The sequence below is a fragment of the Zootermopsis nevadensis genome, unplaced genomic scaffold, assembly GCF_977971745.1.
Source record: "Zootermopsis nevadensis isolate Lab colony 2312 unplaced genomic scaffold, Znev_1.0 Znev_ptg000003l, whole genome shotgun sequence".
Lineage (NCBI taxonomy): Eukaryota > Metazoa > Arthropoda > Insecta > Blattodea > Termopsidae > Zootermopsis > Zootermopsis nevadensis.
This window is the reverse complement of record NW_028259135.1, coordinates 3,797,475-3,825,306: the sequence shown is the minus strand read 5'-3', so window position 1 is coordinate 3,825,306 and position 27,832 is coordinate 3,797,475. Positions and strand designations below refer to the sequence as shown.

The 27,832-nt window shown below is 42.1% G+C and overlaps 1 protein-coding gene across 1 annotated transcript in view; it reads left to right on the top strand.

Moving 5' to 3' along the window:
• The first annotated feature begins 289 nt into the window (after positions 1–289).
• ftz-f1 (ftz transcription factor 1) overlaps positions 290–27,832 on the top strand; it is a 157,016-nt gene continuing 129,473 nt past the window's right edge. The window contains exon 1 of the mRNA XM_087361343.1: positions 290–1,903. Within this exon, the coding sequence (XP_087217469.1) occupies positions 1,267–1,903 (637 nt within the window). The 5' untranslated portion in view covers positions 290–1,266. The remainder of the gene's footprint in view (positions 1,904–27,832) is intronic.

The following is a 27,832-nucleotide window of genomic DNA, read 5'->3' as shown; positions in this document are numbered from 1 at the left end:
TTCGCGCGCGTTAATCTTGATGAATGGACGGTCATCTCAGGAGACGCAGGTATCGATAGTTGCTATCCGCGGCGGTTTGTGGGAGGGGGGGGGGTGGGGTTTCTAGTTGCGGAACGACCCGACCCAGCGCCACCTCTGCAGCGGGGATTGTAGTAAGTAGGTCAGTAGGACACTCCCTCTCCTCTTTTTAGTCTCACCCCCCACTCTCCACTCTCGCTATGTACAACAGTAACATAGACCGAAAAGTGGGTCGCCTGCAGCCACTCACTTTCACTATTACATGGCTGTGTAATCATTATCCATTGTATCACCGCTGGCCGCACTAGACTAGCTGTTCATTCCGTCAGTGTTGCTCAGGGGTTACACCTCAGTCTTCGTTCTCGAACTATTCAGTCTGTCTTGTGGACACAGACCCTTAACATCGCGATCTACGATCGTTGCCAGAGAGTGAGACTTCGCGTGGCGTCCTGTTTTCGCTTCAGTTACATCACTGACACACACACACACACACACAAAAAAAGTACTTGCCAGTGTCTGAGTAATCGTGCTAGTGAGACGCACGTCAAAGTAGTGCCGGACTGGCAGCCGACAGGTGAACAGCTGCGTGGTGTGATTGTGACATTTTACCTACCAGTACTGCTCGTTTTGTGGTTGTAGTGATCTGTGTGTGTGTACAGTTCTCTTTCTTTAAAAGTGGCTTGTTCCTGCTGTTTTATATATCAAGTGATTTTAAATTTCAGTGAATCGATGATTTTGATGTGAATCCATCTTTCATGTTTCTTACATGGATTCACAAATACCTTTCTGTGTGTCTCGCTCAGAACCAAAGTATTATCTTCGTAGAAACTTGGCCGATCACCACGTGCTGTTCGGGTGGTTGTCAGTTGTGAGATTTATCCCTCCCCGTAACAGGGGATGGAATAGAGGATAACAGTGAAGTAGTGTTCTTAGAACTGTACTCGATCGTGTGGCAGTCTGTCGCAACACCCCCCTCCCCCCTCGTTTCGTTTTTTATTGATTGTGATTTGTGATTTCACATTAAGTACTTGTCAACTGCTTCAGATATTTCGTGATATTTGTTTGTGGAATAGTGTAATAAGTGATCAGACATTGCTTTTAATCGTACTTGATAAGTCTGTGAGGGGATTCTAAACGTCTTGATTTTGGATCTGGGACTCGTTGGTGTAAAGTGTCGGATATCTCACTGATACTCAGACTAAAGTGCTGTGTTTAGTCACTTGTCTTGTGCGTAGCGCCCGACGTACTATGTTATTGGAAATGGATCCCCATCCAGCTTTACTTTCGCTTAATATGTCCCCCTTTAGCCTCAGTCCCAATGGTAGCAATGGTAGCAATGGAACTGTAGCAATGACTTCCAGTGGTAGCCCTCACAGTAACAATGCGATGCCGCCTCCACTGTACGGATCCCCGCCGCTGGGACAGTACTCTATGGGGGGCGGCATGCACCACCACCACCACCATCACCACCACCCCCAACAGCAGCAACACATGTTGGGTAACCTGGACGCCTCCTATCTGTTCCCCGCAGGCGGTGCCTCCGTACCGGGAATGGATGTTGCAGCAGGTAGTTACCAGCAGTCGCCCCAGCATCCGGTGGCAGTGGGGGCGGTGGTCACGGGCATGACGGGGGCCCCCGCGGACCTGCCCGACACGAAGGAGGGAATCGAGGAACTGTGCCCCGTGTGTGGCGACAAGGTGTCGGGCTACCACTACGGTCTCCTCACGTGCGAGTCTTGTAAGGGCTTCTTCAAGAGGACTGTGCAGAACAAGAAGGTGTACACGTGTGTGGCCGACAGGAGCTGTCACATAGATAAGACCCAGAGGAAGCGGTGTCCGTACTGTCGCTTCCAGAAGTGCCTCGAAGTCGGCATGAAGCTAGAAGGTAAGAACCGCCTTCTTACTCTTTAGGGGACGGGCAGTGCGGATGTGTATATTTCAGAGAAGCTGCTTTTGGATTGGTTCAGTCAGGTATTGGCTGGATATGGTTAGGTTTCGGTTGGTTAAATTATACGTCTGATTTTGGTTATGTTGGGGCTTGAATTCGTTACAAAATTAGTATGATTGAATTAATTTCGGCTTGTTGGCTAAGTTATGTTTTTGATTGAATATTTTGGCTTTGGGACGATTTAGTTACGCGTGTATGCATGCGAGCTGGAAATGTTTAATGAAATTGGTGCTGACTGGTGTGTGTGATTGTTAATTAGGTATGGGCCTGATATATGTGTTTTAATTGAATGTGTTAGGCGTGGGTTAATTAAGTCTAAATTAAGGATAAGTGCGTGTCATGCGACCGTATTAGGAATCAGTTTATTAAGTTTGGTCTTTATAGGTTTTTTAATGTATTACACGTTGTTAAGTTGATTTTTGACTCATTAAATTACGAGAAAATACATTTAATGTGGGAAGAGAGATATGTATTCTGGCCTTGAAGCACGAAGTTCATCTAATCATATTTAAGAATTCAGTTCCTACGTAAAAGAAAACACATCACGTCGCCATTACAAATATCAGTTGGTGCGAGGAAGCTTGAAGCTTTCACGGCATCTGAAAGTGGTAAAATCCCTGACGATGAAGGCAGAGAAGACCTTGTGCTCCAAGTGGACGCTGCTGATAGATAGCCCGAAAGGATTTTATTAATCGATTATCGTTGCTTGTGGAAGATAAGTTTTCTGTTCCGGGAATCATACGAATTCTGTACTCTGTGAGCCAATGCTAAATGCCAAAGCAGATCCATAGACGGGTGTCCCAAAAATATGTATACACGCATTCGCTGAACGAAATAAAAGACATTTTAATATTCGAAACTGCTGCATACGTTAGCATTGACAGGTAGTGATTCAGCGAATTTAGAGTAGTTCACAGTCCTTTAGCGGGCTACGGACTACTTAGTTTCTGTAATAGTATTGGGTTATGGATTGATTAAGTTAGATAAGGAGTAACATTGGTAAAGATAGTGTCGGGTCATCTTATTTTAGGTGTATTGGTATTATTTGATACGTCATGTACAAATGCTATTAATTCATTTAAACATTTCATACGAATTATTTCGTTTGTAGATTCAGTAATATTAAATTATTCCAGAAATAATCCTTAGTATTTCAGTAATCGACTTCATGCAGTCTGGTAACAGTAATTCTGAAATTTGGGGTCGTTGGATGTGTATAAATTGCTCTGGACAGCTTCATGAAAGTATTTTTGTTTCACATTATCCATTGACTAGCTTAAACATGTTTTGATGTTTGCCTTCAGGTAGAAGGAAAAATATCAATTGCATGAGTCCCGTTAGATAAGGCAGTTCTTCAGGTAGACATCCTTTTCTCTGTAAGACTTGAGGTTCTCACAGCGGTGAATATGAAGATTTCTGTCTTCTGGGTTATTGCGCTGTGTAGTCTGGTCGATGTTAACCAACGTTTCAGAGGTCATACTGCCTCCGTCATCAGGGCCTGATGACGGAGGCAGTATGACCTCTGAAACGTTGGTTAACATCGACCGGACTACACAGCGCAACAACCCAGAAGACAGAAATCTTCATACTCATCGCCCTGATGACGGAGGAAGTATGACCTCTGAAACGTTGGTTAACATCGACCAGACTACACAGCGCAACAACCCAGAAGACAGAAATCTTCATCCTTTTCTCTGTCATTGTCTTCTATCTGGGATCTAGGGCTCGAATCCCGCTCTAGGCTTGTTAATCCTCGTATTTTTGTGTTCTGTGTGGGTAGAGGCTTTGCGGCAGGCTGATCACACGTCCAAGGAGTCGCGCAAAATGTCTTGAGATTCACTACAACAAGGTATAAAAAGTTTATTGTGATCTCTTGTCCAAAGACTGTACTACTCGTAGATTATTCTCAAAAAGACTTGAACTTACATGGATATTTAGAACTCGTTTTTCTCCCCAGTATTGCATAAATTGAGACCCCACAATTTGTAGATCTGACGGTTGTATGAAGAAATGAATTAAGATCACGTATAAAAGAGAATATTGTCGTGTTGTGTATTCATAGGTGGGCGAATCAAACAATTATTCTTTCAACGGGCCGTGAAAACGCTGCAGACATACGAGTCTGTATACTTCTGTTGTAAAATAGTCACACATGAATGAGAGAGAGAGAGTGGTTCAACAATTCATTGTATATGAGATAAAAGGGCTTTAAATGCGGGTTTAACGAGGAACTTGATGGTCTCAGGACCAATCGTCCACGCTTTTTCCTTCAGCTAAGTTGGCAGGCAGAGACAACACTTTTATTTTATATCGATTCCCCCCCCCCCCCCCCCCCCAACCCAGCTGGTACGTAAAGTCAGTGAGTTTGCAAACAGTTTCAAACCGACCATAGTTCCAAACTTACAGAATTTCAATAAAGATCTTGATGAAGATGGCAGTCTTCTGGATTGTAGTGCCGTGTAGTCTGGTAGAAGTTTGCCGACGTTTCAGAGGTCCTTGCTGCCTCCATGATTAGAGCTCGCCCTGGTCCGCTGTGAAAACCTTAAATCTCACTGAGGGTATGTTGTTTGAAAAATAGGGCGCTGTGTAGTCTACTCGCAACTTGGGCCCAAGGGGGTTGAAGTTACTGGAGAACATGGTATTATGAAAAACACTCTTCGCGAAATATTATCAGGATGAGAAATGTTGGAGAACCTGACGAGAGGACATCACTGGAAGATCTTAAGTATAGATGGGAGGATAATATTAAGATGGGCCTTACGGAAATAATGTGGGAGGGTTTTGATTGGATTCGTCGTTCTCAGGGTAGGGGCCCTGGGGTTGGTCTGAACGTTTTATTTGCATAGAATGTCTGTAATTTCTCTAGTAGCTAAGTAATTATCAGTTTTTCAAGAATGTTTCTGCTGCATAGTTGGTTTATACTGCCGTTAAATATGTATTAACCACAATGGGAATTGTTTGTAACAAAAGTCTGGTCTGTATTTATGTCAAGTAGAACCTTTTGACTTTTGGAAGGGAGGAGGGGGGGCTGAAAAAATCGATTAAATTAAATTTGAGCTTCGTGTATGTACGAATTATATTTAAGGTTTAAATGCGTCATGTTTGTGTTTTATAATCAAAATATATAATATAATTCAGGTCAATACACAAACTTTATTTACAGATGATAAAATTTAAAATTTAAAATTTGCGCTATTCATCGCTACAACGATGTTACAATACTGCGCCTTCATTTACTACATGTTTCGATGCGAAGCATCATCTTCAGGTTTTTCCTTTAAAAAGTATTGTAACATCGTTGTAGCGATGAATAGCGCAAATTTTAAATTTTAACATCTGTAAATAAAGTTTGTGTATAGACCTGAATTATATTATATATTTTGAGTACGAATTATGTTTTACGTACTAAGTAAATTCAAATTCGTGTGACAACTACTGGTTAATTATCGCAGAACTGCATTTTATGTAAATTCTCTCAGTAGTATATGTAATAAAACGTATGGAGAGCAAGTCGCTATGTTCGTATTGCGTGCATTTATTTCGATTTTCACAGAACAGCAAACTCTTCCTTTAATTAATCTTTTCTTTCGTGACTCACGAATTATTGCTGTCGTTAACAAATGGCCGTTTTTATTATTAAATTTCTCTGTTCTGTTCAGTATCAGGGCATTTGTCTTGTTTATTTTTGAATAGAGGATTCGTCCGTCATCCCATTTTTTTTTCTAAGTCTATCTAGTAAGCCTGCCTGTGAATAGGCCATGGTCGCTCGCCGAGAAAACCTCAGGACGTAGCAGCTTCGTTAGGCTTGAGCTGCCAAGCTCGGTGCCTAGTGACGTGTATTGTGGTGCGCTTTCCTGGACCTTCGAAAAGTGATAGACTGAAATAGCAATCCTTGCAGTCTCTGTAACTTTGATGGCCGGTTTGTAATTAATTTAGGTCCGACCCAATATAGGATTTGAGGTTTTTACGGCGGTGAGTCTGAACGCCGTGTCGTTGCGCCGTGTAGTATGGTAGACGTTGCTGCCTCCATCATCAGGGCGATGAGGATGGGTGCAGATCTAGTTTGGCTGTGGCGACTAGTGAACTGTTTCCTGCGTGGTGTAATAATTCGTTGATTCTGAAACGTCTCAGTTATGCGTTTTATTATAAATTGTTATAAAATATTTTACATCGAATGTGGGTGATTTGTTAATTGTAAGAAACAATCCTTATCAGTTATTAATCTTCTTTATAGCCCGAAGTTAGCCAGGATAATTATCTCAGAGAGTAAAATGGCTGGCTGTGGGAGGGACGACCGGATTTCGATTCCCAGCAGGTGTATTGATTTTTATCCTCAGTACGCCCAGATCAGCTCTGGTTCCCACACAGTCCACCCACTTAGTATGGACCGTTCGTCCACCGGGACAAAGCGGCCGGAGGAGTTCACTGCTCAGTTCCACCTAGTACAAAAGGTTAAAATTGCAATGAACCTAACCTAAGCTTGCCCCTTTTTCGTCAAAGTCAGACGGAATTGTATCAAAATATTGATATATGACCCGTAATACAGAGCTCTTTGCAGCCTGCAACTTTCATTTGGGACATTTTACGGTATGGCTTATAACCAAGTAACTCCTCAGAGCAGATTCTTCATAAGAAGCTGATAGTTGTTCAGGTACTCATGGAAGTTTGTCGTCTTTCATAGAACGCGAAGGTTCATTATTGTGTCTTTGGTTAAGGTTGTAACGCCGTGTGGATTTGTGGATAGATCCCAACGCATCGAATGGAGACACTGCCTGTTGTCCAGAAGATGGAGGTCGTATGCTCCTCCGAAGTGTTCGTAATGTATCTACAAGTACACACGGAATTATAACCAACATCAACATCCTTATCGCCATGAAAACCTCAACATTCATTACCGTGTTTACTGTGTACTCTGTGCTCAGTTTAAGATTAATCTTATCCCCACCTAAGATTCATATTAGTATTATTCTCCCACCTACTCTTATAGGTCTTCAGAGGTATGTTCCCTTCAGGATTTGCGATCGATTTTGTACGAATTTCTTATCTAAAGCCTCACCGACCTCATCCTCCGTGATTGTACTGGTAATGTTTATAGACTCGCAGGAACTGTTCATCATACACTTTTTCCCCAGCCCCATCTTACGTCATCACCCTGTGGTCCAGTTCTCCTCAGCATCGTGTTCTTTTCAGACGTCCTTAGACCGTGTTGTTTCGCTAACGTGAAAGACCCATACAGGACATCGCTTGGACCGTCTGCTGATTTTGTCCAATGCCCGAAGCCTGTGTAACATTTCGTAACATCTCTCTTTGTTACGGCTACGAGACGCATTTGGAAAATAGTGCATGCAGGCCAACTCTGTTGTTTGCTTGCATTCTGTACAAGGTGCAGTGGACTGCCATACAAAGCTTTCCGCTGCTCTGAGACGTGAGAGTACGAGGTGCGATCGAAAGGTTTCCAGACTGCGCGTATAAAAACCCGTACACTTATCACAGGTATTAAATTCATCCATCACCCTCGAAGTAGTTCCCCTGGGAGTGAACACAACGATCCCAGCGCCGCTGCCAAGCCTGGAAGCATCCCTGGAAATCTGGGATCGTTGTGTTCACTCCCAGGGGAACTACTTCGAGGGTGATGGATGAATTTAATACCTGAGATAAGTGTACGGGTTTTTATACGCGCAGTCTTGAAACTTTCTGATCGCACCTCGTATTTGCGTAAGCCCTGCAAAGCCTCGCATTAGAGACTTAAGTATTTCGCATTTGCTGATTTACATCAATCGTGTTTATAAAATACCTTGGAAGCTGTATTTACCCACGAGAGGGTTAATAAAACAGCGTGGGATTCACTGGGAGGAAGTATATCGCAGTACTTCGGTGATGAGAGTAAATTCATTTCACCTCCACATTTTTATTCGGCTTTAATTATTATAGCGAATGACTGTGGATAATTCGAGATGAATGTAATCTAAATATTGCAGTTATAATTGAAATTTTGTTGCTAGTGACGTCTGGTAACGTATACGTAGTGAAATATTAACTTTTAGTTTAAATACGAGGTCAGAAAATTTCGTAAGCTTGATTTTGCTGCTTTACTCAGTGTTGTTAAATTAGACTAACTAGGTTCATCTCTGTTACTTATCTACTAAAGACTATTTTATCATTTTAACTTGGAAGTATAGCCCCTGATAGACATTCGCTTTTGACACTGAGTTATTGAAGATTCTTTAGAATCTACATTGCCTGAAGCACACCACCTGACATACTCAGTAGTCAGCGATTTCAAAATAACTACGGTAGTTTACAAAATCAGCGTTGGTCAACAACACGTAAGTGGGAAAGGTTGTTGGTTAGGGGGGGTCACTGCCAATTAAAATCCGTCCCCCCCCCCCCCCCCGGCCATGGCCTACAGTATGCGGGAAGACAATAAATTAATGAAAATGGCTGTCTTCTGGGTTGTTGCGCCGTGTAGTCAGATTATCCGACGTTTCAGAGCTGCTTGCTGCATCTGTCATAGTTCTAATGATGGAGAAGGAATACACGGCGGGACAACATACTCGATACCATACTGGGACACTGGGAACGACCCGTTCTTCAAGTGCCTGAGCACTGCGGGTCCCAACTTTTCGTTGGTTTTGATCTATAGACATTTTGGTAGGACTCCTTTGGAAGAGGGATCGGCCCGTCGCACAGGACAGCACAACACAGAAAAACATCCATGGCTTGAGTGGGATTCGAACCCACGGTCCCAGAGACCAAGCCTCAGAAGGCGCGGCCACCGCGGACCCCACTCGCCACCATGAAAACCTTTAATCTCGCTTAGAAGTGTCTATTTGTCAGCCTGTTTTTGCGAGCGGCACGAATGGTAACCCAGGTACCCTTATTCATTTTCCCAATCCTCGGCTCTCGATACGTAATTCCAGTTGTCGGTAATGCAGTTCCCTGTGTCATTGTAAGACATTTCTGCAGCGGTTTCTAATGAACTATTAAATAGAGGTATTTCGATGGTGAATGTTAGCCCTGCAAAGTCCAGTGACAACTCGTATTTAGCATTCAGTAATTCTGCTTTTTCGTAATAAAATGTATCTGTGGTTTCGTATGATTCTCGGATTAGTTGTTTTATTTGAGCGATGAAATAAGTGTTTGAATATTATTTAGATGAACTCTGGACACAATTGAATGTGGGCGGTCGCTGTCCTAGGGTCAATAACAACGATCTCATTTTACTTTCATTTATTCATTTGATTAATTTCATACTTCACAGGGTTAACAAAAACTGAATTTCCACAGTATGTAGTCCGTTCTTCATTGTCATCTGAAGTGGTAGTTTATTTAAATTATTTACCATCAGTTGAAAAACAAATCGCGTGTCGAAGTAGCACTGTTTTTGGTAGACTATGTTTAGTAAACTTTCTGCTCTGTTATGTGTTTTCAGAGAGGATAATTTTTCTGTGTAGCGTTCGACCTCCATTTTCTTGTTAATTGTTTCCTTTTATTGATTATTGGCTTAACCTCCCTGTGGTAGGTCAGGAATTACCATAAAGCCCTCATAACTTTGTAGAGTTTCTTGCAACAGCTCATTAGCCTTAAATTTTGTAGAATGAAAATCTTGAAAATAATAACGTGTTTAAAGGTTTGGTTCGTACTTTAAAAAAAACACATCGTATCCATTGTGAGGGTAGTTCGTATGAAATATGATATTTGTTTAAATTAAATGTTACTGGTAATAGTGAACTTGTATTATTTATTTAGTGTTCTGTCTGAGGACAGGTCCATATGAACAGGATCCTTTCATCCTTTTCTCGGACTGGGACCTGTTCATATACGTTCTTGGCAGATGATCCAGAAGTGGTTTGCCATTGCCTTCTTCTGTGTGTGAATGGAGTAATTGTTGGGATGCCACGGAGGAAAACTCCGTGTTGCCTAGACCACGGCCTTGCCCAATACAAGTTATAAATTCGGGCACCGCCGGGAATTGAACCCGAGACCCCTTGTATGAACTTGTATGAAAATAAATATTTATTTAAGGTAGCAGTTTAGACAAATATTAGTGTTAAGCACCAGTAAGTGTAACCTTTGGAAATCGTAATAAGGTTAATATTTTAATACTTCGTAATTAAATGGTTTTAAAATTTGTTGGGTTTAACACAAACGGTGGTCTTAATTATCGTTTAAATGTTTCGCGTTTCTTTTGCAGTATTTCTGAAGTTTGGAGTTTGAATTATCACGCAATGAATTTTAGGATTAATAGACTGAAAATGTCAGATGTATTTTATTTTATTTATTTGTTGTTTGTTTAACAACGCTGCTGTAGAGCGTCGAGGTATCATATGCAATTGACGTCATATTGTGCACAAGCCACTATCCTATAATTAAATAGGTTTCTGATCGCATTACAGCGTGCATTTGTTTCGTTTCTGTGGTTACGTCACAGTTCACTGTCGTGGAGTCTGTTTCCTAACTGGTAAGATTTCAACATCCGAAACACAGCTACGTGAAATCTGTCCAACATGTTTATCCTATTAAACACTAGGTAGTAAGTAGGTGATCGGCATTTACGAGTGCACTTGTAGAAGATTTCCTCTGTCACTATCGAAATAATCGGCCGTGGGCATAAATTTTACGTTTGTTCCCTGGAACAATATCTTTTTTACGTGATTAAACATTTTTAAAGTGATTCCTATAACGTTGTAATAGGTCTTTTCTTTTTTCGTACTTTGTTGAGCTCGGAAATAATTCTTAAAACACAAGTGCCCATGCGAGATGCCCTATTTGGGTGATGACAGTGAAGGGAATTGTGCGTACTAAGACGATGGCTTCTGGTTGTGAAAATCGCTCATGAGACACGAAGTTCAGTGATTATTAGCATTGAAGAGGTGAGTTTCGAAGGCATTGTCGCGGAATGAGAATTTTTCTACTGGAATTTTCCCGCAATTGTAAGATGGCGACAGTGACGGTCATTTGTTCTTTGTTCTCTGCGCGGTACGTCGTGGCGTAGTCCTTGCATTCACGTGGAATGAACGCACCACCGCCATGTTACGTAACTGATTTAAAAATACGTCACCTTGAAAGACATGTAAATGAATTTTAACTTAATATTGATTCGGGCAGTTATCTGCCGTTTAATATAACATTCTGATTATTTTTGTTTTCCGTTATGCCCGCAGTTGGTTCGACGACTCTGGTTCTAACTGTTGTCCACTGAACAAATTAGACACGGTCAGTTTGTAGAAGAAATGTATTCGCAGCAAATTTCGTGTTTATTAGGGATTGTGACGACAAAGTGATGAGCATTTATTTGTATCGAAGAAAATAACAGGAAATTGCATAATATAAGCTTTATAATTTGTGATCTTCACCAAATATTAAGATGTTCGTCGTTAAATGTAATTCAAGGAGACAGCTTGAGGTAGTAGGGACGATTATATTTTAATGGATCAATGGACGTTTGGGGATTTCTTGACAAAGTGAGCAATTATATAAACTTTTCAAGAAAGACCTTTGCACTTTTACTAGGTCTCCAGGCCAACTAAATCAGCCGATTCCTTTTAAAGAACTCTCATGAGTTTGATACATCGTGCGTCTCTCTGTCTGAGAGGTTCGCTTATTACCATTCTTTCTTAACGTGAACTGAGACCATGAGGACGTATACGTCGCATGAGTTTGGAACACTATATTCAGGGGTAGATTCTGAATGACCAGATTCATTTTCCACCGTCTTTTGACCCTGATGAGAATGCTATTATACCCGCTGAATAGTTGTTCCGTTTCGGTTGGACACCACAGAAGATGTAAACATGATGGCGGAAAGGAAATCCAATTTCATTTTCTGTAGTGCGTAGTCATTGAACGGGCTGTACTCTGTGTGGTCAGATTCTTTTGGGAGTTCGCGTAGAAGATAATTATACTTAAAGGAAAATTGAGTAATTCTTTAGTGTGAGTAATATACCAAATAGTGCTCGCACTTTTAGAAGAGGCCTTAACATTTAACTGCTTTAAAATGCATTACATATTTACACAGTCGGAAAATGATATTTGCTTTTATGATCAGACCTAGACGTAGATGGGAGGATAATCTCAGGCGGGATCTATGGGAGATAGGAGTTGAAGGAAACTGGATTTTGTTGGCCCAGGACAGGGTCCGGTGGAGGGCTTTGGTTAATTCGGTGATGAACCTTCGGGTTCGGTAAGCCATCTAGTTAGTTAGTTAGTTAGTTAGATCAGAGAATAATGTTAAAATGAAGATAGGTAGTCTGGTTGACGTTTACCGACGTTTCAGAGGTGCTTTGTGTGTCCATGAGGCTAACTCGTCGCCATCTGAAACGCAGGAACCCAGAACACCTCCGTGAGAATGTCAGATCTCAATGTTAAAGTGGATCGTGAGGAACTGTAACGGGGTGTGGATTGGATTCATCTGCTCACTGCATCTCATTCTTTTCTTTACGAAGTGCCACTTTCGATTTCTCGAGCAAGGCCCTGACATAGATTCTTTTTCGCTAACAGGTTATCGTGACATGCCTCTCCTTGCAAACAGCGCAGATTTTGTGGCGACAAATGTGGCTTGTTAACAAGAATCCTTGCCAGTCATACGACAACGAGGAATGTCGCGAGCTGTTATGAACATGATAATGTACCTTCGGGTTACATAAAAGGCCAGAAATATATTACTAGCTTAGCGACAAGTAGCTTCTGAAGTACGACCGTGTTTCGTGGATTTTCATAGTTTCCGTGATGCCTTGTTACCATCATGGTTCTTTCTTGCTTTGCGAATGGAAGAAACGACCTCCGGGTATTGAATAAACAGAGAACGCCGACAAGGGGCTTGTGTGTTGGAGACTAAACTCCTCATCGTGAACGCTGACATGTTACGAAAAGTTGGCATAAGGCTTCGGGACATTACGGGGTCTTATGAACGAGGTAATGAACTTTAGGATTACGTAAACGGGAGTTTTCTGATAAGTTGAGCGACTACGAGCTATTCAAGGACCACTGTGCTCCGTGGACTTTGTTTCCAGTACAGTTACCATGGTAAAAGTTTTGTTTGAATACATTTAATTCGGTAATTTGGAGTACAGCCACAGCCAAAAATTTTATATTCGTCGAATAGTTTAACCCTTCGCTTGGACGAGGTATGAAACGCTCCTAATTTGTGCTGTATAAAAATGTGCACATTTCAGACTGTTTTGCGTGATTTCAGGCCCTGGTGTCTGGATGTCAATGACCTTGCCGTCTGAGTTTTGTGTTAACGGTCACACTACAAAGTTTAATTGTAACAGACTTCCGTGCCTTGTCTTTATTTAAAATGTGTGATTTAAACATGAAGCATTTCGGGAACTTGTATCCTATAAAGGAACTTTACAATAGTTAGGCTCCTCCTTCTGGAATTAACTTTTATAAAATTTTGTATGAAATTGTGATGGTTTGACCTGTGGTCATCACTTTGGTGGGTTACCACTTAGGAAGACGTAAGACGTAATTGCCAGTCATATGAGCCATAGGGAAACAATAATCTTGCCTGTTGTTTTGTATGGGTGCGAAACATGGTCTCTCACTCAGAGGGAGGAACACAGATTGCAGGTGTTTGAGAATCGGGTGTTGAGGAGGATATTTGGGCCTAAGAGGGAAGACGATGGGGCGTGGAGAAAACTGCACAATGACGAGCTTAAAAATCTGTACTTCTCCCCCAGTATTGTCAGGGTGATTAAGTCTAGAAGAATGAGATGGGCGGGACATGTAGCGCGCATGGATGGGACAAGAGGTGTGCACCGGGTACTGGTTGGGAAACCTGAAGGGAAGAGACCGCTGGGGAGACCTAGACGTAGATGGGAGGATAATCTCAGGCGGGATCTATGGGAGATAGGAGTCGAAGGAGACTGGATTTTGTTGGCCCAGGACAGGGTCCGGTGGAGGGTTTTGGTTAATTCGGTGATGAACCTTCGGGTTCGGTAAGCCATCTAGTTAGTTAGTTAGTTAGTTATGAGCCATAGGGTGACTGACAAAATATTCTTACCGACGTCATTCGAATCTCGATAGCTAAGGACCCCCCCGATATCCATTCTGGGTCACTGATCTTCGTCTGTTGACGAGGACTGAGAATCGTGTGTTCTGGTCGCTTCTTGGCTTCAAGGGATATATTACACTATGCTCGTACTGTAGTGTGTTCAGTGTTAGATAATTAACTATCTACCTTGTTGTCTGTTTTTCCCCAGTTGCCACGATTTTTCAGTTTACCAACGTAATGCACAGCTGTAGTTACCCCTGAAGGTGATAGACTGTGCTAATGTTGTTGCTACGTCAGCCATTCGAGTCAAATTCGTACTATCGCTTCGACTTGGCTTGATATGGTGATGGTTGATTGTAAAGGCTAACCGGTTTGAAGTTTACACGTTATGTTCTAATGTAAGAACAAGGACTATTCTTGAGAAGCTAATAGTTGCTCGTATAGTTAGAAAACTATCCGCTCTTTATGGAATCCGACCATTGCAAATTCCAAATTTCTCTTAATACATGCTGTGTATTTATTTTAGTGCAAACTTTTAATTTATTTCTCTGTTGTATATATTATATATTCGATAAAGAACATAATTTGATATTTTAAATATTTTAAATGTTAATTATTGTAATATTTTAATGTTTAATAAGAATTTATTGTGATTAGACGGACAAGATTTAATATATATTTATTATATCACAGTATGACGCAACTTTACCGTTCTCTGTTGTAGTTTGAGAGAGTGTAGAATAGGCTACTTAGCCTAAATACTAATATATCTTTGATAAGATATATGTGACTCTTCTTATGCTAGCCTAATTAGTGGAATTTAAGCTTATAGAACCTGTTACGTCAACTCTTAGCCAAGGTGTTACCAAGGATCAGTTTTTATATCTCTTTCTGAGATGGCATCTATTTCTTTCGCCAACGGGTTTATAATACAAGGCCAAACTTCGGTAGTCTATTTTTATAGGTTTTTTTTGTTAAGTTCTCTATAATCACCTGCGCCTTCCGATATATTTTGAATTTGTAGTCGTTCTGTTGTATGTGTATTCATTTGGACTTCCGATATGAATTCCTGCAGTGGTCTAATAAATTAATCTGTGCTGGCTGCTGTTCAAAACCCAGATCCCTCTTACATATTTAAATTTTGCCTTTGATGTTACGTATTCTTAAATCGGTCTGAGTTATCGTTTGTTTTGCCGAAATTAATTTCTGTTATGCTGTTTATTGTATTAAATATTTACATTTTTAATCCAGAGTCCATTTTGAAGGAAACGTTAATTTCGTGAGGTGTCTAGTTATTTTTATGACAATCACCATTTTTAACATTACTGAAATCAGTGCCATTCATTTCAATAGTTTCAGTTTTGGTGATACGGATTTTAATTTTATATGAATTTGTAGCGAAATAGTTGGGTGTCATAATTTAGAATTCGCCTGATATCTGATATGACCTTAGTAGGCTTTTTTTATAGTATTCTGCAGTTAATTGTTCTTGTAATAGACCCGTGGGAAATGTTGATACTCGCCATTATGTTTGTATTATCAATGATATACAGACTTTTGAACGCGTGGTTGTAGTTGTCAGGAGTGGAAATACATTCATAAAGATCGGTCATCCGGTCGAGAAGTCTCGATTTTGGAACGAGATCGTACTAAAAATATCAGTGCTTAGGAGCATTGTAAGCGAGTTCACTTGCTCTAACGATTCCCGCCAGGACTTACGCAACGCATCTCTACCTGTCCGGTTCATTAAAGCTGTCATTTCAGAAATTATTTTTGAACGAATCTCTGCCGGTCGTGCAACTCTACCGCTGGCTTAGCATAACTCTACGTAGAAATTACGAAATCCCGAAAAGCTGACCTAGATTAATCTTTTTACATGACTGCAATATAAAAGTTAGTCGATCAGAACATGTTCTTTTGATTAAAGTGTCTAAAGTTGGCTCACCTGCTAAACTTTAAACAAATCTGAGCGTAGGTTAAGAACACCGTTATCCGGTCTTCTCATCAAGGCCTATAAATTCAGTGTTGCGTATTTTGGTTTGTAGGTCTTTGAAAATAAAACGGAAAACTTATTCGTTATCACATTGTTTATCCTGTGACTTATTTTCAAAACGATTAATCCATCACGAATAAACGCATTGATTTATTCATCGACAGTCGGCATTATTCATATTATCATTACGTCACATAATTCTGTACTGTTACCATGGATACGCCGGAGCTGATAAATAAATACAGTAAAACCCCTCAATTGAATAAAAATTTCCTTGGATATTATCCATCGTCTAGTAAATATAAAACGTAAAACGACGTTTCGGAGATGGGACTCTATCTCCGTCTTCAGGTTCCTACACAGTTGGGCCCACTAGATAGAGCTAATCCGGGTCCGGAGATAGGGATTAGCTCTATCTAGTGGGCCCAACTGTGCAGGAACCTGAAGACGGAGATAGAGTCCCATCTCCGAAACGTCGTTTTACGTTTTATATTTACTAGACGATGGATAATATCCAAGTAAATTGTTATACAATTGACTCTTCACCATCTTCAAGAAGTTTTAGATTTGATAAAACCCCTCAAGTTGGACACCCCTTCATATTGGACACTTTTAATTGGAACTAGCGAATACCCTATAATTTTACATGTCCACAATGTCCTATATCTTGGACACCCCTTTATCCTGGAATTTGAACACCCCTTTTGTTGTATGTTGGACAGGTTCATGCACTTAGCTTCAAAGCTTTTACATATTTTGTTATTTTGAATTTCTGACCGTTGAATGCCTCCTCTCTGGAGGATTATCTTATGGACATTGAACACATCATTGGAATGCATTGCAAGTGTTTTAACTATTCTTTTGCTGAACCCTTTACTGGACTACAGTATTGCAGAAGACACAGTTTTAACTCCATCAGTACTGTGCTTGCATTTGAGTTCAGACTGTGTTAACAGAAATGTAGTTTTTATTTTTGAGATGGGAAGCGAAAATTGGTGTAATAAATTTTAGAAAATGTTATTGAGGCTGGGGAGTAATGTGCAATGCATGGGAGTGGGCTTCAAAATATTATTATTAATACTATTGTCATTAATTCTTAATTCAAGGAAGCCTACAGTAATTAGTGTAAGAAAATAGATTATATTGTCTTTAGACCAAAATCTGACTTTTCTCTTTCCCTCTATCTTGGACACTTATGTAAGTTGGACACATTTTCGTGGAACCCCAAGTGTCCAACTTAGAGAGGTTTTCACTTCAGTGTTTTGCAACATTGTCAGCTTGTTCTGGTGGCACGATAAAATATATTACGTTTCTCACAACAAGCCAGCAATTATTAATGTAAGGTTATGTTGAAATCACAGTGCCTTCCTATATCAACTGAATATCAACTCTGATGCTGCCACCGAGGTTGCATTGACCGTCTGTCTGTTAACAACCGTCTTATCTTTCAATTTATTCCGAGTCTCGATTAACGCCCCATCAGATTGAAACATACACGCGGGTAATTTAATTCAGGACCCAAGATTCGGTAGCGTCGAAGCGTTAGGGCAAGACGCTGAATGTTAAGGTCAGCCTGTCAAGTTCCTGCAGGGTACAGCGGCGTGTAGCGCCTCAATACGCTTCAGTTGCTAACCAGTTCTGCCTTATCGAATCTGAGTCTAGGCAACGGAGTGTTGAGGAGTTAGTTGCCGACTGTAAAATGAGTGTTTATTTATTTATGACTTGTGTCGGGCAAGGCCGTGGTCTAGGCAACACGGAGTTTTCCTCCGTGGCTTCCCAAAATTACTCCATTCACACACAGAAGAAGGCAATGGCAAACCACTTCTGGATCATCTGCCAAGAACGTATATGAACAGGTCCCATTTCGAGAAAAGGATGGAAGGATCCTGTTTATATGGACCTGTCGTCAGACAGAACACTAAATAATAATAACATGAGGTGGTCTAGCGGTTAGAACGCTGGCGTTGTAATCCTGGGGTCTCGGGTTCGATTCCCGGCGGTGCCCGAATTTATAACTTGTGTCGGGCAAGGCCGTGGTCTAGGCAACACGGAGTTTTCCTCCGTGGCATCCCAACAATTACTCCATTCACACACAGAAGAAGGCAATGGCAAACCACTTCTGGATCATCTGCCAAGAACGTATATGAACAGGTCCCAGTCCGAGAAAAGGATGGAAGGATCCTGTTCATATATAACACTATATATATATATATATATATATATATATATAGTGTTCTGTCTGACGACAGGTCCATATGAACGGGATCCTTCCATCCTTTTCTCGGACTGGGGCCTGTTCATATACGTTCTTGGCAGATGATCCAGAAGTGGTTTGCCATTGCCTTCTTCTGTGTGTGAATGGAGTAATTGTTGGGATGCCACGGTGGAAAACTCCGTGTTGCCTAGACCACGGCCTTGCCCAACACAAGTTATAAATTCGGGCACCGCCGGGAATCGAACCCGAGAGCCCAGGATTACAAGGCCAGCGTTCTAACCGCTAGACCACCTTGGCTATTAACTGATGTAGTATTGTGACATAATTAATCAGTGAACGTTTGATGCGTAGAATGAAATATTTAGTGTTGTATTCTTGGAATAGCCGCGCTTTTAATTTCGAGTCAGCTGTTTGCTCACGATATTAGCAAAGACCCCGAAGATCCACCGTCTGTATGCATAACCTACAAAAAAAAAAACAGTGATGGACTTCTCGTGTCCTATCCACTTGCACAACAATGATGACGACACGCCTTGCGTAACCATGGGAGCCTCTACATATTGTTCAACGAGAAGTCTGCTGTAATGTTGTCTCTTCTCTTACAATAAACCACCGTGAAGTTACTCATTTCTGTTTGTTACGGCAGTTTCGTAAACTGTGCTGACCGGAGGGCTTTGGATGCAGCTGACGACAAATATCAACCAAGTAACCGATTTACGAACACTGGTAGCAGGACCCGTAGGTTCAACAAGCCGCCATTGGATACGATTCTGAGCCAATTCGGCCCTCCTCCCACATCCTTCCAAGCCGCGCGGCTCAGTGTCCCAGAGGACGGTCGCCCTCACAGTCGCCGCCCTGAGAACCTAAAATCTCACCTTTAAGCAGTAGTTTCTCATAGAAATTCTGTATGCATGTCTTGTGTGTCCCATCCTAAGTCGTCGTAGCCTTGCATATTTCATTACCCTCGGGAGTAAATACTAGGAAAGGTTTATAATCCACGATGTTTCTCCTTGGGTGCAATCATCATCATGTCACTAATGGAGTTGGGTTACTTGTTAGCCAGTTCTGGCCACAGTCGTCCAAAGGCCTCTTTAGCAGTCGTTTACGGTCCTGTAATCCATGCGATTTGTATTGACATGTTTGGGAAGTCGACCTCTTTTCATTTATTTATTTAGTGTTCTGTCTGACGACAGGTCCATATGAACGGGATCCTTCCATCCTTTTCTAGGACTGGGACCTGTTCATATACGTTCTTGGCAGATGATCCAGAAGTGGTTTGCCATTGCCTTCTTCTGTGTGTGAATGGGATGCCACGGAGAAACCGGGGAAGCCCCCGGAGGAAAACTCCGTGTTGCCTAGACCACGGCCTTGCCCAACACAAGTTATAAATTCGGGCACCGCCGGGAATCGAACCCGAGACCCCAGGATTACAAGGCCAGCGTTCTAACCGCTAGACCACCTCATCTTATTATTATTTAGTGTTCTGTCTGACGACAGGTCCATATGAACAGGATCCTTCCATCCTTTTCTCGGACTGGGACCTGTTCATATACGTTCTTGGCAGATGATCCAGAAGTGGTTTGCCATTGCCTTCTTCCGTGTGTGAATGGGATGCCACGGAGAAACCGGGGAAGCCCCCGGAGGAAAACTCCGTGTTGCCTAGACCACGGCCTTGCCCAACACAAGTTATAAATTCGGGCACCGCCGGGAATCGAACCCGAGACCCCAGGATTACAAGGCCAGCGTTCTAACCGCTAGACCACCTCATCTTATTATTATTTAGTGTTCTGTCTGACGACAGGTCCATATAAACAGGATCCTTCCATCCTTTTCTCGGACTGGGACCTGTTCATATACGTTCTTGGCAGATGATCCAGAAGTGGTTTGCCATTGCCTTCTTCTGTGTGTGAATGGAGTAATTGTTGGGATGCCACGGTGGAAAACTCCGTGTAGAGATAATTGATTCCAGTCCTTATGTCCTGGGAACTTTGTTTTCAAATAATTGTAATTCATGTTCACTGGCGAAGTGTTTTCAGACCTACCAGTAGTTCACAAAGTAAGGGAATTGGGAGGGGTGGGGGTTGCGAACTTTCTTATTCTGCACAAAAAGATTTTTCTGTCCTGAACACCGTCATAATGCGGACAGAACTTTGAGCGTCTGAATAATGTTTAATAATTAAGTCCGTACCGCAAACAACACTCCACAGTTAGAAAGATCAAGTGGTTAATGCTGTGTAATTAAATAATATGCCACGGTGGTCTAGCGGTTACAACGCTGGCATTGTAATCCTGGGGTCTCGGGTTCGATTCCCGGCGTTGCCAGAATTTATAACTTGTGTTGGGCAAGGCCGTGGTCTAGGCAACACGGAGTTTTCCTCCGTGGCATCCCAACAATTACTCCATTCACACACAGAAGAAGGCAATGGCAAACCACTTCTGGATCATCTGCCAAGAACGTATATGAACAGGTCCCAGTCCGAGAAAAGGATGGAAGGATCCTGTTCATATGGACCTGTCGTCAGGCAGAACACTAAATAAATAATAAATAATAAATTAAATAATCTCTGTTTAGACGATACCCAGTTGCTGATTATTAAAGCAGATTGTACTGCTGAGTTTTAAAGGCTTAATATTTATGAAAAGTAATATGTGCCATGTCACGAAGATAGGTTTTGCTGGTTTGTTATGGGTCCTACTTGAAATGTTACGAATTGCGAAGTATCCCAAGACATTTATTTACCTGACTCTTCGTATTTAGCCGATTGCTGTAGTACTGTTGTGTTATTCTTGAGTTTTATTTTTTAAATAGGATGCATTCCATACGCGACACAGTCACAACAGTCTCGGATATGTGAAATGTGTTTTCTTTTTAAAGCGCACTGTTTTGTACGTGTTTCGTAAATAATATAAATGGAATTTGTCATTAAGGTCGTATTTAATGCAATTGTTTGTACAGATTTCAGTTAATAAGCTGTTGTTATTATATTATGTGTCTTCCTAGAAGTAAATCGCTTTATGTCTGCGGTGAAGTAATTGTGTTGTTAAATCTATTTCTCCACGTTGTTGAGTTTTACAGTTGTGACTACGTCTTAAGTAGCTTTCTTGGTATGCAGAGCCGCGCCCAGTGTTTTGAAGTTTGTAACAAACCAGTTGAACGGCATCGTGAAACTAATGTTCATTTCCGCCACAACAAAATCCCGCCTTTTATCTGTGCAGTGTGTTAAATCCCCGAGGAAAGGGTATTTTCCCATTGGATAGGAGCGGTAATAGGTCCCAGATAAAAGTTCTGCCTGCTCGGGAATCGAACTTCGGTCGTCCAGTTCGTAACTTAATCACTGAGACATTTCTGCATGTGCGTGGGAGAAAACGAATGAACAGTGTTCCGATTTTATCTTCAGAATATCGCCGTTTCCTGTTTAAAGTTTAAACGATCGTGTAACTACTCATAATTTTCCACGGTGGTCTAGCGGTCAGAACGATAGCCTTATAATCCTGGGGTCCCGGGTTCAATTCCCGGTGGTGCTCAGATTTATAACTTGTGTTGGGCAAGGCAGTGGGTCTAGGCATCACGGAGTTTTCCTCCGAGGGCTTCCCCGGTTTCTCCGTGGCATCCCAACAATTACTCCATTCACACACAGAAGAAGGCAATGGCAAACCACTTCTGGATCATCTGCCAAGAACGTATATGAACAGGTCCCAGTCCGAGAAAAGGATGGAAGGATCCTGTTCATATGGACCTGTCGTCAGACAGAACACTAAATAGTAATAAGATGAGGTGGTCTAGCGGTTAGAACGCTGGCCTTGTAATCCTGGGGTCTCGGGTTCGATTCCCGGCGGTGCCCGAATTTATAACTTGCGTTGGACAAGGCCGTGGTCTAGGCAACACGGAGTTTTCCTCCGGGGGCTTCCAACAATTACTCCATTCACACACAGAAGAAGGCAATGGCAAACCACTTCTGGATCATCTGCCAAGAACGTATATGAACAGGTCCCAGTCCGAGAAAAGGATGGAAGGATTTTGTTCATATGGACCTGTCGTCAAACAGAACACTAAATAAATAAATAAAAAAGTTTTATATCTTTGGGACAACCTGTCCGGAAATCCGATCTCTTAGCGCGAGATTTAAACCCACGAAAGCGGTGTTATAACCAACCAACCACAACGTAGATTCAATAAGGGAACGAGAAACGAAGACAGGAGAGAGAGAGAGATATGAAAATGTTGGAAGAATGGCGTCCTTGGGGAAACACGAGGTTCGCTGTGAAATGGGATAAGCCTGTTTCGAGTAAGCTCATATGATGAGCAGAAGTTAGCTGCTGTTAATTGGCAGCGGTATGCAGATTGGGTTCTCCCACTGACTTCCTGACCTCGCCGAACCACTGTGAAAACAACAGGCGAGGATCCAACTAGTTCAAGTCCGCGGTATTTAAAGCCTGTCGTCCTGCCGCGTTCGAGTCTGTTTCGTGTCAGAAGGAAACGCTCCCACACGTTTACGTATCCGGCAGTGGAAACTTACGCAGAGCTGCTCCTTACGGCAGAACGCACGTACGATCCACAGTTCGTAGTGACTTTTTTTTTTGTGATTGTGGCTAGTCTGGGCCCAGATTTAACAGCGTCTGTATTCTGAATAAAAGGACAGATAATGAGTGAGATTTCAAGTTGTCATGGCGGCGAGTATGAAGATGGCTGTCTCCTGTTGTTGCTGCTTCCATCGTCAGGGCGATCGCGGTGATGATGGGGGCAGCAAACACATCTGAAACGTCGATTATTCTACCAAAGTATACAGCGCAACAACCAGCAGACAGCCATCTTAAGGCCTAAAATATATTTTAAACCAAATCCTCGTTTGTTGAGTCAGTGAAGGTGGTTTGTCGGTAAATATAAAGTTACCGCGAATTTGAAGGGATTAAGATTTGGCGATGTGAGATAAATACTTGTACATAACCTTGTATAAATAGTAGTAAAGGAGGATAAACGCATCACTTTTGTTCACACATTTTATATATTTGTCAGACGAATGGTAGACACTCCGATTGACAGTGATGCATTCTTCAGTAGAAACTGATGGATGAGGTCCTGAGGTATGAATTTTCCTAACACCGAAATTTGGCACCCTACTGATGCTGTCTGGACAGACGCTGCCAGCGATTGCATTTAATTGAATCTGAAGAATGCGAGACGCGAGTGTCAATTATCCGTCCTTTCCTGGCGTCTGCTACAAGTTTATTTTAGCTAAGTGTGTCCCGCTGTGCGCCATGTAGGCGTTTGAGGTGAATGGAGGTATGGCTCCTCTCTTCCTTGACCTCGGCACTAGATGGGGGTGAGTGGACAGCATCACGCCCCGGCCGGCTTTACCCCTGGGAAAGGACCCCGGTACCCATTGGATAGGAGGCTGGGTGGGCCCCAGAGCCGGTCTGGATGCAGAGGCTAGAGGAAAAATCCTCTGCCCCCGTCGGGGATCTAACCCCGGTCGTCCAGCCCGTAGCTAGTCACTATACTGACTGAGCTATCCCGGCTACTACAATAAATAAATTTTGTTGTTCTCAGATAGGGAGGATAATTCACCGATGGCGTTTACTAATGAGTACGATGTAGTTACTGTGTGCTACTGAGGAGTGCAAGGACATTAGAAAGAGGATGTGTAGGCTGGAGTAAACAGCTTATTAAGTAACTTGATAATTTATAGGCAGGATTTGACCTTTTCACGGCAGAGTCCGAGGATGGCTGTCTTCTGGATTGTAGCGCCGTGTAGTCTGGCAGACGTTTACCAACGTTTCAGAGGTCCCTGAGGTAACAGGGACCTCAGAAACGTTGGTAAACTTCTACCAGACTACACGGCGCTACAACTTTGATGAGAGCCGCCTTTTGACAATTTATACTTTTCTGTGGTGAGTAACAAACCATTGGGATGGTGTTGAGGTGTGGTCAAGTGACCTGATGGCCCCAGTGGAATGTGCCAAATGCCCGTCCAGCCAGTAACACCCATGTCCACGGTATTTCATATTGGCCGTATCAAAAGAAGTACATCTTGGTAAACCGGTTCTGCGACACTTTTTTTTTTACAGAATTTAATCTGCAGAAACTGACAGGAGGCCATGCAGCTGGTGGTCCTGGATATCAGGTAGCCAGAACCGCCCAGGCCACTTCTTCCACGTGACATTTAGTTCGGTTCGGTTCGTCTCTTGACTAAGCTGAGACTGACTTCGGGCTTACGGTACGACAAAGGAACTTCCCCTTTGTCATTCTGTCTCGCTTCGCTTTAAGGTACAATTTGGCTGCACGCGACAGAGACAAGCGACCGAGGCAGGCGACAGAGTTGCGAGACCGAGACTGGTCGCTTCCTGTCTGCTCTCTGTACAATCGTATGAAGTACAATTACGAGCACGAGACAAGCGACCGAGGCAGGCGACAGAGTTACGAGACCGAGACCGAGACTGGTCGCTTCGTGTCTGCTCTCTGTACAATCGTATGAAGTACAATTACGAGCACGAGACAAGCGACCGAGGCAGGCGACAGAGTTACGAGACCGAGACTGGTCGCTTCCTGTCTGCTCTCTGTACAATCGTATGAAGTACAATTACGAGCACGAGACAAGCGACCGAGGCAGGCGACAGAGTTACGAGACCGAGACTGGTCGCTTCCTGTCTGCTCTCTGTACAATCGTATGAAGTACAATTACGAGCGCGAGACAGAGACAAAGCACAGGAGACCGCTCTCGGACCAGTAGTGTCTCGCGACGGGCTCAGGCAGCACGTGCGTTGTTGAGTAAAATAATGGCAGAAATTACATTTACTGGTGACCAAGATGAGCAATTGGTAGAATTAGTAGCAGAAAATGATAAATGATTCTTTATTAACAGACAGAAAGATCCTTCTTCACGTCTGGTTTTGAATATTGAACTCGTAGGTTTTCTTTGTTTCTTTCGCAACAAATAACACAGCAACACATCATCTTCTTCGAGTAACCTTTTTAGAAGCATTTTTGTACTCATTTTTCACAGAATATGTGCACGTATGTCTCAACAAAACAAAGAAAACAAACACTTTGCCGCATGTCTCGGTCGTCACCTCAAAAGTGTGTGGCGACAAGCTGCGATGTGTCCGTCTCCCGTCTCTGTCGCCTGCCTCGGTCGCTTGTCTCTGTCGCGTGCAGCCAAATTGTACCTTTACACAGCGTAGTATCATAATGATGTGATTGGCTATGTGCTGATATATCGGGGTTTGATTCCTGAAAGCGCCAGGGGTGTTTGTATTTTCCCCCCGCGTCCGGGATATCTCTCATTGTAGTGGCTGAGATTTTGGGTTATCACGGTTCGGTAGTAAAGATGTTGATGATATAGGATTTGAGACTTTCGCGGCGAGTACAATTAATAAAATCTTCTCGGGCAATCTGTTCCATTAACTGGTTACCGTAGTAAACTGATTCGGACTCGACTTCCGAGGTATCCAGTAACATCAGAGCCTCGATGATGGGGACAGAGTTGGTTCCCGAAACGTCGGTTTACTACGACTGATTGCCCGAGAAGATTTTATTGAAAGATGTTGATGTTGGTCTTCTGGGTTGAACCCCCGTGTGGTCTTGTAGGTATATAACCAGTGTTTCGGAGGTGCATTTTCTCCATATTCACGGTTTAAGTATCCTTGAAGGTGTCAGACAGTATGTTCCTTCGAAACGTTGATATATACAAACAAGTCCAAACGACGTTACAGCCCTCTAGATCGGTATCGGTGAAAATATGGATTAGATGTAGCTAGGGGTGGGATACATTGGCTAGATTTTATGAACACTGTGATCATTTTAGCAGCATTTAGCTTTTAACCCTTTAAAATGCGCGGAAAATTATATATGTACCGCGTATTTTAACTTTCACTTTCTCGGCGTTTTTGCGAAGTGTGTGTATGAATTTTGTATGATTATTAGAATAACAGCGATTATTTCTCTGAACGTCATTAACCCATTGATATATATGACACGTTTTGTTTGTGGGGGTAGGAACTGAATTTTAAAAATTTCTTTAAATGAGCTTCGTGTTTAAAAGGGTCAAAGCAAGATTATGCAACATCGAATTAATTTATTTCGTTGTCGGTGTACCAGAGAAGTAATGCGTGAATAACGTATCACTTGTGGCGAATTCATCAGAATTTTACCTCTGACGTTTCCTAATACAGCTGGTGACGTCAGAGTTGTCTGGGAGGCTAGAGATTCCCAGGGTAGTCATGGTAACAAAGACGATACAAGTAGGAAGCTATCTTGAGGCTCTCCGACGCAGTTTCTTCGGCTCATATAAACTACAGTGCCCGTTATTGTCCGATTTTAACCAAAATTGGATTTGTCCACATTATCAAGTGCCAAGGGAAATCGATTCAGGTCTCGGGTTGTTACGCCGTTGATTAACCGTCTTGCCAGCGTTGAAACGCCCAGCCAATGTGATGGGCGGTTCAAGCGTGTATGAGGAGCATCGCGGTTATAAATGACGTGTTTCGGCCCCTGACCACCAGCAGACTGAAGACTGCTTGCTGCCTGCGCCCGTGGTATTTGCCGGCAACTCACACGTCAGACTGTTGCGATAGGTCTAGCAGTGCCCGGACAGGGTAAGCAAGGTCGATGTCTGGCAGAACCTGCCCGTTGTGAACATCCGCACCCAGTGGGGTTGTTCTTTACGAGAAACGTAGCCAAACGCGATTGACGGATGTATGCTTTTGTTATACCCAATTTAATAGGCCACCCCCCGAAAGACCTAATGAACAGTGTTAAGACGGTATCAGTTCTGCTTCGTATTTGGGAGGTTCCGTGTTCGAATCAAGGCCCTGAAGCTGGATGTGCTCAAATTGTGGTTTCCTTTTGTCATTCCGGCGGTGTTTTAAATTTTGTCACGAGATTATGCAGTTTTAAAATGTAGTGCTCCTGTCAGTTGATGCTACATACGACGTAATTTGTAGCTTAAATGCGTCATGTTTTGTGTTGATTAAATATATATTTATTTTCACAGTCTATACACAAACGTTGTAATTAAATGATGTTGTTAAAATTATATAATATTAAAACATTATGTAGTATAAAATATTATATTTTGGCGCTTTTTATCGTAAATACGATTTTACATTATTTAGCTATCAGACGTAAGTCGCTCCGCACAACACATCTTGAAAATAAACGTCTGACTACAAACAAATAACTCATCATGAAAATGGAAAATCTACAAACATACCACAGATCAATATAATACATTGCATAAAAATATCTAATAATTTTAAAATATTTTAAATTTGATATAAACCTGAAGATGAGTCTTATCCATCGAAACATGTCGTAAAAAAGCTCTAAATAATGTAAAATCGTATTTACGATAAAAAGCGCCAAAATATAATATTTTATACTACATAATGTTTTAATATTATATAATTTTAACAACATCATTTAATTACAAAGTTTGTGTATAGACTGTGAAAATAAATATATACGACGTAATGTTTGTTTTGCTCTGGTGTTGATGTTCATCTGTCGAAACTACAAGTTCATTTCTTCGGGGTCTTTTGTTGTGTCCCTCTGTATCTCAACTTAACGTGTGAGAGAGATGTCACCGCTGAATGTGATGTAAATAAATACAGAGATGTTGTTGATAAAATTATTATTTTTTGTATTTTGTTAAACATACGCCA